This window comes from Callionymus lyra, chromosome 12 (assembly GCF_982586985.1).
Source record: "Callionymus lyra chromosome 12, fCalLyr1.hap1.1, whole genome shotgun sequence".
Lineage (NCBI taxonomy): Eukaryota > Metazoa > Chordata > Actinopteri > Syngnathiformes > Callionymidae > Callionymus > Callionymus lyra.
In genome coordinates, this window is record NC_141829.1 from 5,872,266 (window position 1) to 5,889,725 (window position 17,460).

At 40.3% G+C, this 17,460-nt stretch overlaps 1 protein-coding gene across 1 annotated transcript in view; it reads right to left on the bottom strand.

The window, feature by feature from the left end:
- Nucleotides 1–269: 269 nt before the first annotated feature.
- Nucleotides 270–17,460, bottom strand: part of obsl1b (obscurin like cytoskeletal adaptor 1b) — a 39,737-nt gene continuing 22,546 nt past the window's right edge. The window contains exons 13-29 of the mRNA XM_087804498.1: nucleotides 16,775–17,050; nucleotides 16,441–16,713; nucleotides 15,376–15,651; nucleotides 15,041–15,316; nucleotides 14,687–14,962; nucleotides 14,336–14,611; nucleotides 13,963–14,232; nucleotides 13,594–13,860; nucleotides 13,254–13,523; nucleotides 11,865–12,131; nucleotides 10,167–10,433; nucleotides 7,849–7,961; nucleotides 6,213–6,366; nucleotides 5,769–5,930; nucleotides 4,824–4,928; nucleotides 3,554–3,820; nucleotides 270–720 (exon numbers count right to left, since the gene is read on the bottom strand). Of these exons, the coding sequence (XP_087660624.1) occupies nucleotides 443–720; nucleotides 3,554–3,820; nucleotides 4,824–4,928; nucleotides 5,769–5,930; nucleotides 6,213–6,366; nucleotides 7,849–7,961; nucleotides 10,167–10,433; nucleotides 11,865–12,131; nucleotides 13,254–13,523; nucleotides 13,594–13,860; nucleotides 13,963–14,232; nucleotides 14,336–14,611; nucleotides 14,687–14,962; nucleotides 15,041–15,316; nucleotides 15,376–15,651; nucleotides 16,441–16,713; nucleotides 16,775–17,050 (4,073 nt within the window). The 3' untranslated portion in view covers nucleotides 270–442. The remainder of the gene's footprint in view (nucleotides 721–3,553; nucleotides 3,821–4,823; nucleotides 4,929–5,768; nucleotides 5,931–6,212; nucleotides 6,367–7,848; nucleotides 7,962–10,166; nucleotides 10,434–11,864; nucleotides 12,132–13,253; nucleotides 13,524–13,593; nucleotides 13,861–13,962; nucleotides 14,233–14,335; nucleotides 14,612–14,686; nucleotides 14,963–15,040; nucleotides 15,317–15,375; nucleotides 15,652–16,440; nucleotides 16,714–16,774; nucleotides 17,051–17,460) is intronic.

Sequence of the window (17,460 nt, forward strand, 5' to 3'; positions counted from 1 at the left end):
TTGTATAGTAAAATATTTTTAAATAATGGGATTTCTAATATAAAATGCTGTGTAATTAAAATGAATTCCTTTAAAAAAAAATTTTAAATATTCAATGAAAAAATGTTACTTTTAGAAAAGGACAAAAAGGAATAGAATACATTTTTTAAAATTATATTAAAAATAAAACATTTGAAATAAAAGGTTTTGTTAAATTAAACCATTGAATATTCTGAATATATGACAGTTTAACACATTGTTAGTTCGTCAGATGATGATTATATTTTCAATTATTTAATTATTGTTTGATAAGTTATTGAACCGTTAACGATGCGTCACTAACACACTGGTTAATTAATTGTTCTTTGGTAAATACACGTATATAAAATTGGTTAAAAGTCTATCAAGTGCTTAATAATAAATATACAGTTAAAGCCGATCCTGGTTCACAACAGATGATCCTTCACTGGCTCAGAACCCTCAGCTGTGCTCGACTCTTCGCCGACCCGGACGTGAACTCCATCGCGCCGCTCATGTCCGCCGAGGTTTCTCTCAGCGTCAGTCTGTGAACCGTCCCCGTCGTCTCCAGCAGGACCCCGGACCCGGGCTCCAGGGGTTCCCCGTTCAGGGTCCAGACGGGGGGCGCGAGCGGCGGCGCCGACGCCTCGCACTCGAAGCGCGCCTCGTGCGGAGCGACGACCTCCACGTCCTGCAGATCTCGGACCATGGACTCGGACTGGGCTGAGGGACAGAGTTGACATGTTTTAACATGAGTATCTATGAGGCTTCGTGATGCTTCGTGACGCTTCATCTTTCAGTGCTCAGTAGGTGGCGCTCTCAGTTTAAAGAGTTGATTTGAAATAGTTGTTCAACGGTAAAGATCAGAGGGCTGCAGGGGTCGTTTATGTAATGTTCCATAATGATCAATAAAGTTGGATTTAATGAACAAGAATACGACTTTTATCTGACGATCACTACACTTAAACATCGCACACTTTCTCATGATGCTGTATCAATATTCAACTACACTGTGTTGATGATTAAAAAAAAATTAAAAAACATTTCTTTATCCATTTTTTAGGGGGGTTTCAAATGAAATAATTTAAATAGTAAATAAAATGTATTTACTAATCAGTGTTTATTAATTTTGTGTTGCAATTAGACTTCCGACCGCTAGATGGCAGCAGTCATAACGTCCTCTACAACTAAAGGAACAATGACATCCCGCCAGGCACCGGGCGATGACTGAGGTCGAGAGGATACAGTGGACTCCAGCAGCTTTACATCAGCTATACATTAAATCCTTAATTTAAATCAGAAAAAAACTCTAAATGAAACTAAAACATTTGATAACTGAGGTGTTTCATGATCTGAACTGCAACAGGTGGAATGAGTTATTGAAACAGGAATATTCCAACTTTTATTTGAAAAGCGAATTATTTGATAATCTCTGTTTGTCACTGGAATGTTTATATTGCATTGTACAGTTAAGAATGCGTTATTATTAGTAAAACAGTTTCAGCCAATCAGCGACTTCGTCACATGTAATGCGGACGTTTTGTTAATATAAATGTTTTATGTGTGGTAATAACGTCCCATGCAATAGCTTTGCCGATATTTCTTTGACTTCTAAAAAATATTTAAAGTACACGTTCGCAGTTGTAGCGTGTGACGTCATCACGTAAGAAGTTCCCGGAACCCAAACGGTGGTACAGGAGTATTAGGAGTAACAATAACTGGCACACAAGCATAGAGCGCCCTCTGGTGGTTGGTTATATAGAAAGAGCCACATTTTGATATTGCCGTATATATTTAAATATATGTTGTCAGAAGTATTTCTAGAGCAAGGAGCGCCATCTAGTGGTCACGGCTTCATCAAGCGTCATCAGATCATCACTATGGAACAAACCATCGTTACAGACTTCAATTTAATATTCCTTCGATCACATCAAGTACATTTTCACTTTTTACTGCAAACACTAGAAGGAAAGTTAAGATTCCAAACATTTGATGATTTGATACAAATGTAAAAAAATAATAATGTATATATATTTTCTTCTACAGTTAAAAAAAAAACGTGTTGAAAGTTTGATCAACAATCAAATGGTCTTTTGTGTCGCACTTAGTGGAAGATGATCTTTTATTTAGGGATTGATGGCGATAAGAGGTTGTGTCAGATTAGAAAGAAGGAAGTGAGGGAAGCTCTGAGGAGGAAAAAGCATTTGGTAAAATAAATGTTCAGGCATGAGAGACGCTCGACAATTAAAGAACCATTTCCAACGATCAGTAAACTATTTTAAAGTTAATTTTCATTTGACTTTATTGACTTTAGTCACCATCTTCTAATATGTATAAGTGCGTTAAAAAAACCAAATTAATGCCATATAATGGATTTTAATTGCAAAAAAATGAACTGGAGATAATTCTTGTGGTACCATGATCCGCCAGTAGAGGGAGGCACTAACATGTTTAAGAGTCGACGAGGACTGCCTTATTATAACATGTTAATGTGGGTTAATATTCAGATGATTTGTTAAAAGCAAACTGGACTTCAGATGAGATATTGACGGATGTATCTCTTGAGAAAGTGACTAAGATGGTCAAAAGAGAATGAAGCTGAAGAGAAACTAATGTGAAAACCCAACTCTCCTGACATTAAAAACGTTGTAAATGTTCTTCTCTCCAAGACACAGTAAGTTCCTCATCATGACCATGTTTTGAACTCATTACTTTATAAAGTTGCTCTGAAATCTGGGCGAAAGAGAGGTTACGAGAGTCCATTATGACGTAATAATGGCTTCACTCCTCGTCCAGCTGTAATCACGCCCCGCTTTGTTTATACAACGAGTCCCTTGGAGGGGGAGACTTCCGGGATTGATGGCAAAACTCGACGGTTGACCAATCCCAGCAGAGTGGGTGTGGTTACGGTAAACAAGTGGGCGGGGCTTAACATCATTTTCTAATGACAATATTTCCATTAAAATATTGTTTTGTACAAACACACACATACTGATGATACAATAGTCACACATGACTTCAACACACACATCCAACACATAAGTTGAACTTTAACGTTTATTTTCATTTTATTTATTTTCCTTTATTTCATAAATGCAAAGTAAAAACAAGAAAACTTTAAAAAAATAAATAAAAAAACAGGAAGTGAATGTGTTATTTAAGCTTTGCGTAGTCGATTGTGTCTTTGATTTTTCGATAGGTGGCGCTCTTTGCTCTATATTATTTGCCCCAAAAAATGTAATTGAAACCAATGGTCAAGGTCAACGCCTGGCCTTTTGAAAATGAAGCTTCACGAAGCTTCACGAAACTTTAGCACATTTTTTACATATCTATGCATGAAATTAACCATATGTGTCAAAATATATTGTTCTAACCAAACTAAATTTTGACCACATTAGTCTCTTTACATTTTTTCCTTTTGTTCAAATCATCTGCAAAAGTCCAGTTTCCCGACAAAGAATCCACTCGATGTGACTTCGACACATGGTGTTGTTTAGTGTTTTTTAAAATGAATCCTTTAGTCATGATTGTTAGTCATTCGTTTCCATCCACTTACCCTCCACCGTGAGTCTAGCGGAGCAAGAATAGTCCCCGACCTGCACACTATAGGTGCCCTCATCAGCTAGCGCCACCTGCTGGATGACCAGTTTTCTAAAACAGCCCTCGCTACAGATCTCAAAGCGCTCAGAGGGCAGGACCACGGTGCAGCCTTTGTACCAGCGGATGCTGCTTCTGGGGTTGGACACCGTGCAGTCCAGCATCACCCGGCTCTTCTCCGGGGCCGTTTGATCCTGGAGAGGCTTCACGATGTTCACGGGAAGTTCTGAAACCGATACGTTTTGTGAAAATTATAATGTAGCAAGAAGAGGGGGAACCTTGTTGGGCGTGCACGGCTAGACAAGAATTCAACGCTCGGATCTCGGACTACGGTGGTTTTTTTCGTCTAGAGTCCCCTTCAGGCTCTAACTGAGTCGGTCCACTTAAGGGATGAGGATCCTCTTCTTAGTGGCGATCGGATGGATTTGTCGTTTTAGACGTGACATGAGACCGAGCTGTTAGTGGTGTTTACGGGACGGTTAAGTTGAAGCTAAAAGAAGAAAAAAACGGTTTCACACAGATGGACAGTCTAAGTTGCTAACTCTGGTGACAAAGCGATGGAGAAGCGACAGATGGTGATGCTAGAGATTATAATCTTGTGAGTATCAACGTGTTTTGACTCATTGACTCCGGATCGTTCAAGTCCTTCATGGTCAAGGATGTCGATTGTGGTCGACAAAGAACACAAATGTCATTTAAATTTAAAAAAAAAAACGAAATAAAATGATTCACTTGTTTATCTGGAAAAGAAATCTATTGGAAATTACATTTTCAAAGTTTCCGGCGTTGTCACGGATACTTAATCTGGAAAATATAATCGCTTTATCGGAATTTGTCCCATTTTTTTTGGAATCATTTTTAATATGATGGAACCAGGTTGAGTAAAAAAAGAAAAGTTAATTAAAATATCAATTAAGTTACAGTATGAACCAAGGCTTTTAAAATTTATATCAAGTAATTATTTTTAATAATAAATTAGTTGAATAAAATACTATTAAAATGATATGTATTAAAGTGTGCTTTGGACATTATATTGATGTTTTTTACGCTTTATTTATTAAAAAAAAAAAGTTTTACAGTTTATTTTCTATGAAGTGATAACACTCTAATTATGACTCTAAAAACACGGAAACAATGGAATTCTTAATTTTCAAATACATTTATAAACACTTGTAAAAACTAAATATCAAATAATACTAATAATTAAAAAAAAAAAGTTTTGCCGTTACCTTCCACGTCCAGGTGAGCCGCCGACTCCAGATCTCGAGCCACAAACTTGATCTCTCCGGAGTCTTCCGGTCGCACGTTGCACATCAGGAGGAAGTGTTTGGTTCCTGCCGACAAAAGGTTCAACCAATGTTTAAAAAAATAACAAAAAAAAGCAGAGCAAATGGCTACAACTATAAAACAAATCATGATTGTATCCAACCAACAGCAAGATCATTTTTTGAAAGCTTGTGTCGCCCTCTAGTGATCGCAGTGTAGTAGCGGAAACTAAGAATAAATAAATAAATAAACAAACATACCAGCAGATCAGTGCAGATGAATTGGAATACATTTTACCAAAAAATAGATATAGATAGATAAAACTTTATTGATTCCTCTGGAGGTCTCCTTCAGGAAATTGCTTTTCCAGGACACAGCAACACAGAGAGAGAATAGATTCATTAAAAACAAGAACAAAGTTCTTGAATTTTGATGTTAAATTGTAATATACCTTTAACAGAGTAATAGAGCTAAAGAAGGACCAAACGCTGGAGGACTTAACACTTTTAAAAGGCTATTATTTTTTAAAATTTCTTAGTGAAGAAATGATTAGAAGATTTTGTTGTTTAAGTAAATAAGTATGAAATATATCCTGAAATGTTTTGTTGAATTGTAAGATAAGGATCAAGTTAAAAATCCCCTTTGCAATTATCCTCCCTCACATTCCAGGTAATTTATAATGTTAGTCCTTCAAAGCTACTCCCATAAAAACCTCAGAACCTTTAACTTTAACCTCTGACTCAAAGTATAATAATAATAATAATAATAATGATAATAATAATACATTTTATTTAAAGTAGCCTTTCTGGACATTCAAGGTCACCAGTTCTAAATAAATACGTAACATTGTAACCAACAATATATATTTATCATTTCGCCTCATTGTGTTTTTGGTTTTCAAGACCAACCTTCCTGTCGGATCTTGACGGTGCTGGTCTGGTGGATCGTGTCCCCGTTCTTGAACCACTGGCCCGGCACGTCCTCCACCGAGATCTCGCACACGAACACGGCATTCTGGTCCTCCTGGAGGGACAAGTCCTCGAGGTCGTGCAGGATCACGAGTTCGCGCTCTGAAGACGGAAGGAAGAACGTTGTTATAAAATATAAATGATATCATCACTTTGCACTACCACATCACGACCAACAGATGGAGGTAGTGAGCTTAACCCTTAATGCTCAGTCTTCTACAAACAGGATTTTATACATAGGTTAACGTTATATTTCTCTGCAAAACAAGTCGTTAAAATGACTCAATTAAAATCAATAAAAACGTCATCGTAATCATTCCAGTCATGTTTCATTGTGAGACGTTGGTGTTACATTGATTTTCCGTTTTGTCAGTCGCTTCTTACCGTAGACCTCCACCGCACAGGAAGTGGAAACTTCTCCGGCGTCACAGGTGTACGTTCCGGAATCGCCGACTTGACCCTTCATTTTCTGAAGAAACCGCTTTCGTCCCATTGCATAAATACGCAAGTCTCTGCCCGGTTTGACTTCAATGCCATCCTAGAGTAGAAACAAAATACACAAAAAATAAGTGTAAAATATAAGGTAATAGATTCTGTGTATATACAGTATGAAGGTGCTTGAGTCAGTTGATTCTCTAAAGGTTCTACAAAGATCTTCTCTCAAAATGACCTCCATGAACTGATCTGGACTAAGAGGATTTTTCCTTCTTGGTTTTATTTGTCCGAAAAGGCCAAAAAATGGTTGTGTTTAAACTACTCCTTTATTAGTATTAGTGTGTATTTTCTTCGTCTCTTGACAAGGTTCTGGAGTTCTGAAGCTCAAATACTCAACAAATAATAAGTCTTTTTAAAAGTCTCAAGTCCTCCAACTTGTAGTCCTTCTTTAGCTCTCTTACTCTGTTAAAGGTTTATTCCGATATTAACATCAAATTTTCATGGTCTTTGCATTTTCCATTTTAATTCTTTTCTTATAAAAATCCCTGGGCAACGTTTGGTTTTTGTGGCACCGACCAAAACGTATCAAAACATGCTTCTTTCGTCTTTTGGTTCCACAATTTTTATTTGTTTTCATGATAACTTGCATCATAAATTCTCACTGAATCCATCGAAACGATGAATAAACACATGCAGGATTATGTTCTTAACAAAAGTGTGAAAAAACGGAAAAGTTGCCTCATATTCTAGTTTCTTCAAATCTTTTCCTCTAACTTATATGTCATGATATTTTTAGTTATTGTGATGACAGAAATCAAATTGATCCAGCCCTGTTAAAAAACTTTGGAATTAATTTTATGGAAAGAACCGATTGGATAAGTGAGGCCACTATTAGAAATGAAGACCAGTCGTTCCCAAATATTGCTAAAAAGTAATATTTGAGGCCAGAATGTGCGTCCAAACATTTGACCTGTATTGTATTTATTTCTGTAGGAAAATAGCTTCTAGTACAAATATATCAAAGCTGAAAATATAAGTCAAAATTTGTATAATGTGTAATATTTTGGTTTGTTAGACTTTATCTTTCTCTTATTTTCCTTTGATCTATATATTTCCACTTTGTGAACCCTTTGCACTTTGTTCTTTTATTTGCACTTTGTTCTTGTTTCTGTTTTTATGAAACGTCGGCTGTGAACTTAAAACCCAATTTCCCGAATTTATCTAATGTAATCCAATCTAATAACGGGTATATAAAAGAATAGTTTTGTTCAGTTTTTAAGCTCTTGAAAAAGCGCACAAAAGTGTTTCCAGAGAGGAGGCGTGGTACTGACAGACGATGGACGGAGTTGAAGGGGAGAGTGCAGGCAGGGTGGAACGGGTGGAGACGACAGACGGGGAGGTTGAAAGAAAAGCTTAATACGACGGTAGCGACAACTGCGAGGATTTAGAGACGGTAGTACAAAGACAATGAGCAGAGTTGGAAAAGTCAGAGTTGAAGATGCTCAGACAAGGAAGGACATCTTTATACCAAAATATTAGTTTTGCTTACTTTGTTTTTTCTTCGATAAACCCTATGACAACTAACCTTCATCCATTTAACGTCCACGTTGTGTCTGGTAAGTTCACACTCGATAGAGATTATGGCTCCCTCTGGAAACTGTTGGTCTTCCAGTTTCCTCAGTATCGTCACCGGAGGTTCTGTGGGAGGAAGAAAAAAAAACAAAAACCTAATTTGCAGTTGCTGCATCATCAACTGTTAACCTCTTTTACATTTCACACATCGCGGTCGCAGTCGGTGCAGTTGTGTGGACTTATTTTCTGCGATGACACTTTCATCCCGGCGTCATTTACAGCCGTCGGATCCCCCGGCTCAAGGGGATGATGGTCACTGAGTGACTCCGCATTGAGAGGATTCTTTCAGCAGCGTCAGGTTAAACAAGCACCTGACAGCACGAGGCCCGGGTGCCGCTTCGCATCGGGTCGCGCTCGTCTATTTTGTCGTCGGGTAACGTGAGCCCGGATGAAGGCGACGGTAGCAGGAGCGACCGGGCGTTCTATTATGATGCACAACGCTCGACTGGCATGTGGTTCTGTCTGAGTGGACCACTTTAAATACCTTCGCTCACAACAACATTAGATTGTGATTATTTAAGTGAACGGATCAAAATTATTAAAAAACGATAGACTATATATAGGATTAATAGTACATAAATTAGGGTTCCAGGTAACAGAAGAACAACAACCAAATAGATATTAATTGGATCTTAATTAATGCAACAAAAGGAATAATATCAGAAATCTAAAAAATATTTTGCCATATGTTAAGAATCCAAATACTCCTGTGTCTCATCCTTCTTTTTGGCCCACATTTTCGTCTCCCCCTCCTTTTTCCTTTTCCTTTTCTGCACCTCATCTTTGATTGTCCCCCTTTTTTTTATCCCTAAGACAGTGGGTCAGGGCCGGGTAATTGTCCATGAGCCATTACCAGGCAGCACAATGATGTATTGAATATTGTATTGTCTGGAATGTGTTTTATTATTTAGTTTTTTATGAACAGGGGCCCTAATGTACTACGGTTTCGTACGCACAAAAAACGTTCGGACATGCTTTTCCACGTCAAAGTCCATATGTATCAATAAGAAAAAGGGTGTTCAAAAGGTCGGACACGTTTGTCGGTGGCGTACGTTCTTATTCTCTGCTCAGATGCATGTCACTCACTAGTCACATTGAGACGTTCACATCAGAGTTAACGATGAATATTGATCAAAAATGAACACACATAAAAGTGTTTGTAGTTATTTGTACGAGTGGATATTCGATTATTCCGATCGCTTCAAGTCTACGAGAGATGCAGACATTCTTGTGAAACAACATCACGTCCGTTTTATCAAACTGAACGTTGATTGGGATGCACAAAGGAAAAGTGTTTGTATTTATGTACACGCAAAGATTCATACATCTGAATCATTTTGTACGTTCACCATTTTCTGGATTTGAATGTACGACCGTTTTTAGTAGAAAATCCACAAATTTCTTTGTACATGACGCCTCTGATTATCTCCTAAGGAACTTAAGTGTGTAACTCTTGACTAGTGAAGATGCTTGTTAAAAAAAAAAACTAGTGAAAAATGCCACAAACTCTTTATGGTTAAATGTTTTTTCCCTTGAAAATGTTTCTGCCAAAAATTGAAGGCAAATCCTATGGAAATAATGCTTACATTGAACTGGTTTCTGGTGCAAAAAACAGAAATTCCCACTTTTCTACACTGTAAACCCAAACAAGTTCACAGATCTCAAAATTTTCGAGGCAATCAATTGCATTAATTAGTATTACAAAATTTTAAAATTATAATCATTTTCTACTTTATATTAAGCGTTTTAAATCACTTTTCACTGATGTCATCATGTTTGTGCCTTCTGGAATTTAATTATATTATATTAAAAAAAAATCGGAAGAATTATGCAGTTTCATAATTTATTTCAGCATCTAAAATATATATTTTAAGTTGATCTGAAACTAGTAATTTAAGTTACTGTCACTTAATAAGTTGTATAGTCCAACTTAAACAAAAAATCCAAGTTAAATACACTCAAAAAGCAAGAAAAGTTACGCTAACTCAACATTTTTAAGTCATCAAAACTTTTCGAAGTTGATTAATCAGTATTCAATTAATTTGAACATTTGGACTTAAAGTGTACATTGACCATTCATGGGTTTTGAACTGCTTCCTGAAGTCTATACAACATTATTCCTGCTTCAACTTATAGATGAAGTACATGTATTTTAAATGAAAAATTCAAAGGTCATGTAGTTAAGTTTGAATATTGTCTTCAACCCTTAAAAGGAAACTAAACGTTCTTATAGATACAGACAAAAGTGACATTCCTCAAGAATTCCTCTACCTTTGACCACAAGACGTGCAGACGTCTTCAGATTCTCCACGTTGAACGTCAAGGTTCCGGTATCTTCGACTGATAAGTTACAGATGGTCAGACTGTGGACTTGTCCTTTGGCGCTCATGCGGAAGTGATTCGTCGGCTTCAGTTTGATTCCGTTCCTCGTCCAGGTGCCGGCGACGTTCGGGTGCGACAGCTCCACCTCGAATGTAGCGGTTTCTCTCTCCGTCGTCCTCATGTCGGCCAGCTCCTTCGTTATCTTAATCCTCCTCGCTGGGAAGAAAACGGGAAAAGAAGTGAAAAAACAGTTTCGTAATAAAACTCATCAAAAAGGCATTAGTGGGTGTCAACACCTACACATGTAAACTAGTACATGGATGACAAACCATCAGCGTTTGGATAAAAAACTATAACCATGTAGATGGTTCTAGTGGTATTTTCTCGCCAATATAATGTATTTTCCTGACTATTATGTGCACATTATAAGGCACCTTAGCTGTGTCTCAAATCGCATCCTTGCGTACTTAAACTTAGTATTTTTAGTGCATAAGTGCTGAAACCGATGTTCTCGCGAATATTTCGTTTCTCATATTTCTTGATCCAAACCAAACGTGCTGCCAGCAGGTGTCGCTAGTGTTCCTACAGCTGGTTGAAATCATCGTTAAATAGTAGTAGAAGAAGAAGCTGTCGCGTCATTTCCTGTTAGTACGTAGCAGCAGAGTTTGATTTGTGACATACTATTTGTCTATTTGCGTACCAGTTAGTACGTTCACTATCCTGATGCATACTAACCACCAGTGCACTAAGAGAAGTATGCGATTTCAGACATAGCACTTGTGTATATATATATAACTTGGCATGCTATTGGCTAACAGCATAACCCCCTGTCAAAACACAGAACCCTCTTGTGGTTATACGGCGCAACTGAGATTGAAAAAGATCATAAATATATGACGTGTACACGTCGGTTTGAAGCCTTGTTTACACGTGTAGAAAAATGTTGAATTCATTGACAACCTGTAATAAGCAGTGTCAGTATTACTAAGTTAGTACTTTAAGTATGCAATCAGAGAAAGGTTAAATTGGCAAAAAAAAACGTTCTGTGAAGAAGCATCTTTGTGTCAGCCTTAAAAAAAATGAAGCACAATTGTGTCTTGGCCTCCAGCAACAGGAAATAGGGCTTCAAGCAAAAGCCAGCAATGACACCGACAACATTTCCCACTTATACTTGCATAGACAAGGGTTCCCTGTGGAGAAAAACGGGCGAGTATATTTTGGAAACATTTATTTTGGAGACATGATGACAACAAGTTTTAAAGGACTGCGTATAAATTTAGAAGCAATGAGAGGAGATCCAAATTCATAGGAGGTGCCAACACTGTGAAGTTTGGATATTTATCTCCCCACAAGTGTTGAAAGTCTGAAATCTTTAATTCACCCACTGATCTATAAGTAAAGATTTTCAAATGAATTTCCCATAAAAGACCTGTATAGTGATGGCAGCCTTGGCCAATAAGAAATGAACCCACTTCTCTGAATGTCACCTGTTTGCTGCCGTCATGTCGCCGTGCATGTGCCGCGGCGCTCGCTAATGACTCCTAGCGGGTTAATTCAGCACAAGAAGCAGCGCGAGAAAGTCGGGGTCGTCGGCAACGGCGGTAAACAAACAACAACAGGGCATAGTGAGAACACGTGTGCACTCACGTTCCACCGTGAGCTGGGCCTGCGTGCGGTCATGAAGGGTCTCGCAGCTGTAGGTGCCTCGGTCGGACACGGCGAGCTTATGGACGGTGAGGTTGTGTTTTCGGCCCTTGTGTTTCGGGGTGTACTTGGCTCCGGGGTGGATCAGCACCCCTTGCCTCATCCACTGCACCTCCCCTGAATCCACGCTCACCTCCACCTCTAGCGTGGCGTCACTGTACTCTTCGGCTATTATTGGCGTCATTTTCTTGGTGAACAACACCTGTTGTTCTAAAAACGAATATAACGAGTGACTTGTAAGGAGCGTCTTTCATTCCACGTTAAAACACGTCAAACACACACAACAATTCCCTGACATTCTAAAACTGAGCTAAGTTAGTTGCTAAAGAGAGAGAAGCTATAAAACTATTCTTAAAGTCTGTCTTCAGTTATCAACGTTTCTTTAGAATCAGAACTTTATATAGTAACATATCTTGTTCTTGAATTCCTCAGACAATTCTTATCTGCAAACTGTTGACCATTCCGGTACAAGTGAACAAGATTAATGTGCCTGATGGTAAACCATATCTAAAAACTTATAGCAGCACTACGGTAGATTTCGGCCAATTCTTTAAAAGTAGTTTGATGATCGCCAGTGTAAAGGCTATTTCGGTACACCTTGTCATTTCGGTCTGGTTACTTCCTACGCTTTTTTATTGGTGAACAAAACTTCAACTGAGCTATTAAATGAAACTTTGTACAGACAGTAAATGTTTATATTGGCAAAAAGACTCGACTTGTGTCGTTCCCCCCCAACAGAATGTTTCGCATGTAGTCCGGACACATTCCACTGGGTCTCGTAAGACCAGGAAGTGACAGACGGATGCTTGGAAAATGATCCGATTGACAAAGATAGTTTATTTGTTAACATAAATGTTGAATGTGTGGTACAAAGTGTCCTTAAATCGCTCAGTTTCATTTCCCTCAATCATAACAACATTTTTAAAAAGACATTGGCGTTTGGGGCGTGTGATATCATCACGTAGGAAGTGCCCGGACCGAAATGACAGGGCAGACCGAAATGGTACTTACACCGGGATGGTCACCTGAGCTGAGTGGCCTGGAAGAGCATTTATTGAAATAGTTTCAATGCAAAATGTGAAGAAAAATTAAGAAAGTTATTAGGTTTTTTAACTTGGTATGATCCAATCAAGATAGAGGTTTATGCTGTAGTCTGAAGGGGTTAGCTAGCTATCTCTCTCAGCAAATCTAAGGAACAGAATCTAAATGCTAGCTTTCAAAAGTGTGACTCTACCCATCGCCTGCAAGTCTTTCTAACGAGGTTCAAATATGGTATGAATCTGATCTGTTGTTTGTGACGATTATGCTTATTTTAAAAGTCCTCCAACTCACCTTGAACCTGGAGCTCTGCCTCTGACACCAAGCCTTCTGCATCAGCTGTCACCCTGCCGCTATCCGAAACCATGCAGTTGTGGATGCAAAGCATGTGGCACAGTCCGTTGTTTGAAATTACAGCGCGCTCAGAAAGGCCGACCGCTTTCCCGTTTAGGCGCCACGCCAGCCGGGTGTCTTCTGGAGACACCACACACTTAAAGACCGCGTCCTCCCCCTCGCAGACCGTGATGTTACGCAGCTCTGCTATGAACTCGACAACATGGGGCGCTGAGGGCGAAAGCATTCGGCTCAGTTAGAAGTGAAGTTGAATCGTCTCCACGTGTCAGCGGTTACTTACTTTCAACACTGACGGTCGCTGTCGTTCTATCGTCTGTGGTTTCGCATGCATATTCACCACCATCCTCCTCTACCAGCTCGTGGATAGTCAGGCTGCGCTCTCGACCTTGTGCGCGGATAGTGTGGCGTCTGATCGGGGTAATCTCTCGACCGTCTTTAAGCCACTGGACGTCCCCCTTCGGCTTGTTGATCTCACAGCGTAACGTGAGGTTACTGCCTTTAACAGACACAATGTTCTCCAGTGGTCTGGTTATTTTCACCTTCATTTCTGATCAGGAAGAAATAAGGCGTTAATCACAAAGACGGTGTGACTTGATGGTTAAGTTTAAAAGTACCCATGTTTTCCTAATCAGCGGTGCCAAAGTCTTACCTCTGACTAAAAGAGTGAAAAACATAGTGTCTGTGTTTATGTCACAGAGATATCGTCCTGAATCTGACAGCTGCAGGGGATTAATGGTGAGCTTTTGGGTGTGACCCGCACTGGAGATGTGAATGTTTTCCTGGTTCAAAAGTTGGCCATCTCTCAGCCAGCGTACGTTAGCGCCGTCTCGGCTCACTGTGGCACACAGTGTAACGCTCTCGTTCTCATAGGCTAAAATTGTATCGCTTTGTTTTTTATTCAGAAACTTCAGCGGCACCTCTGTGAAAAACAAGAGTTGGCGTGCTCGTGAGTTCCATGCTTGGAACATGAAGCTCCGAACAGCAACTGCTGAGAGAAACAATTTCACTCATTTTAATCTCACCTTGGACCTCAACAATTGTTATCAGCTTGTCATCGGCGGCATCGCAAATGTATTCTCCAGAGTCTGCTGGCTGGAGTCCAGAGAGAACTAGCTTCCTTGCAACCTCATAGCTGTCAATTTTTACCCGAGTGTCCTGTTTCAGTATCTCGCCGTTCCGTAACCACTCAACGATGGCGTTCGGCCGAGACACCTCACACTCTAAAATAAGGTCATCTCCTGCTAGCAGGATGTGATGCTCTGGGTGGCCGGAATTTCCAATGATCTTCACCGGAGGCTCTGAACATAAAACACAGCACCATTGTTTTGCAGTTCCTTATATGATTGATAGGACGTGTATTGATATGCATCTACCTTTAACTGTTATATAGAAGACCATCTTATCATCCCCAGCATCACAGGCGTACTCTCCGGAATCCTCAAGACCGGCGTTCAAGACAACCAATGAGCGGAAAACTCCTTGCTCCTCAACACAGTATCTGTTAGCGTCGTCTACGAGCCGGTCGTCTTTGTACCAGCGAACCGAAGCGTTTGATCGTGATAACTCGCAGACAAGAATGATGTCGTCTGTCACTAAGAATTGCTTCTCTGCTTTTGCGTCAGTTTTTCCCAAAATGTTCACAGGCAACTCTGAAAGTGAACAACAGAACCAGTTTTGAACCGGCGGCATTACATTTCATATTCCTTAACTCTGATAGAAAGCCCTACCTTGGACATTGACTTGAAAATCCATCACATCGTCCTTGGCATCGCACACGTACTGGCCGGCGTCCTCCACCGTCACCGACTGAATGGTCAACTGCCGCATGACACCGTCTTCGAGAATGGTGGCTTTTCTGGAGTCCTCTACCTCCTCCCCGTTTTTCTTCCAGACCACCACAGCATTTGACCTGGAAACCTCGCAGTCCAGAGCCAGACTGTCCCCAACCGTTTTCTCCACCCGACTAGCCATTTTCCTCGGGCGCACAAAGCGAACGGGCGGCTCTACAGATACGTTACAGGTTTAAAATTCACATGACATTCTGTCACATCAGGGTACTTACCTGCTATGTTGACGAAGAACGTCACGGAATCATCGGCTGTATCGCACACGTACTCGGCCGAATCTTTGACGGTTGTTTCTGGTATGATGAGTCGCCTGTAAACGCCATCGACTTCCAGAATGAGGTTGTCGTTCTCCTCCACTTCCAGACCATCTCGATACCAGCGCACCACAGCGTTGGGACGGGATATCTCGCAGCTGAGAACCATCCTTTCGGACGTTTGTTGGCACAGCTCCATCTGTGACTGACTTGGAGAGACGATCTTTACTGGCGGTTCTGGAAAATGGGGAAACATTTTATACCATCTGTGGCAAATTTAGGCTCTCAAATCATTAGTCACTGAAACTGCCTATTCCACCATTCTACAAGATGGGTTAACAGTTTTATCGTCTTTAAGGACGATTAAGGACTTAAGGTCTTGCTCTCTAGACCAATTATTTGTGGTGGTAGTCTGAGGTTCTGCTATCTCTTGGGCCCTAATAGTGGCCCCGAAGCCTAAGCGACTTTTATCTCCATCCCAGTCATGAGACATGAGACATGAGATTTGTAGTCTCGGTCTTGTCACAGTCTTGACTAGTAAACCCAAACAAGTTGAAAACTACAGCACTAACAGCTGTCAATAAATATTTATATATATACAGTTACTTTCACAAAAGAGGGTCTAACAGGAAGGTGTGTAATGATCCCCCAAATTAGTTAAATAACCTCAGGAAATCTGTGTTTGACTCATAGGGTCATTAGACCTTGGGCTACATCATCTACAGTGTAACAACATTTCTCAACCACAAATTAAACATTTGAAAAAGAGGCATGGGGGCAAATCTAATATGATCAAGGAACCACAAATAGCTCTGAGCCTGGACCTAGACATGCCTGAATTTAAGTTTAAGTTGGGGTAGTTGCAAGGGTTATACACAAGAGAAGCTATGGAGGAAGTGCCAAAGCATTCACGCAAAACTACATCTCTAGAAGACTGCATTTCCAAGATGGCCGCTACCGAAACATGAAGGTTGATCCAGTGTGTGTTCCTTGACCGAGCAAACGGCTCTAATAATCCAAAGCTACCTGTAATGTTGAGGTGGAAGAATATGGAATCGTCAGCTGTATCGCACACGTATTCTCCCGAATCTTCGACACCACTTGAAACGATCTTCAGCCGTCGATATGGACCCTCTATTTTGAGCTTGATGTTCTCACTCTCCTGAAGCTTCTGTCCATCTTTGAACCAGCTGACGACGCCGTTGGGCCGCGACAGCTCGCAACTCAGAATGATCTCCTCGGGCACGTGGCGGTCGAGATGAACGTCCTCTTTGGGGTAAACGATCATGACCGGAGGCTCTTTGAAAGAAACGCTGAGCGTCAACACTCCTGGGATTATTATGACTTGATTTAGTCTCACCTCGAATGTAGACTTTGAACACCAGGGCATTGTCGCCCGCGCGGCAAGTGTACATGCCGGTATCCGACAGCTGAGGCGAATGGATGGTCAGGCTCCTTTTGATACCCTCAGCTGCGACGGAAATGTTGTTACTTTGGCGTATCTCGGCTCCGTCTTTGTACCACTGGACGACACCGTCGGCTCTGGACACTTCACACGACAGTGCCAGCTCGGTTTTCTCCAGGACACTCTTGAACAACTCCTCCTTAGGGACATCTGCAAATGTGAGCAGTGGTACTACAGCGAAAAAAATGGGACAAAAGAGAATATTTCAGTTGCGGTTCTTCATTCGATTTTATCAATGCGATAGCTTTGAGTTAATGCGGCAGGAAAATGAAACCAGATTATCGGCGGATGTTATTTTAAACGGATTGCTGCAACAAAGACAACACGGCGTTAATGGGTTTTATTGAACTCGGATGATGAGCGTTGTTATAGTTGATGGGTTGAGGTCAGGTTGATGATGGAGATGTGGCAAAGATGGAGCTTTGCTTGTCACCTTTTGTAAAGATATTGTTGCCAACTGAATCTTTGACAGTTTCACATTTGTGCAACTCAGAGTTATTCACGTCCTTCTTCCTCGTACACGCCTCTGAGTCCGTGTTTAAGGTCGCGTTTACTCCTCGAGGTTTCAAGGGCGTTAGTGC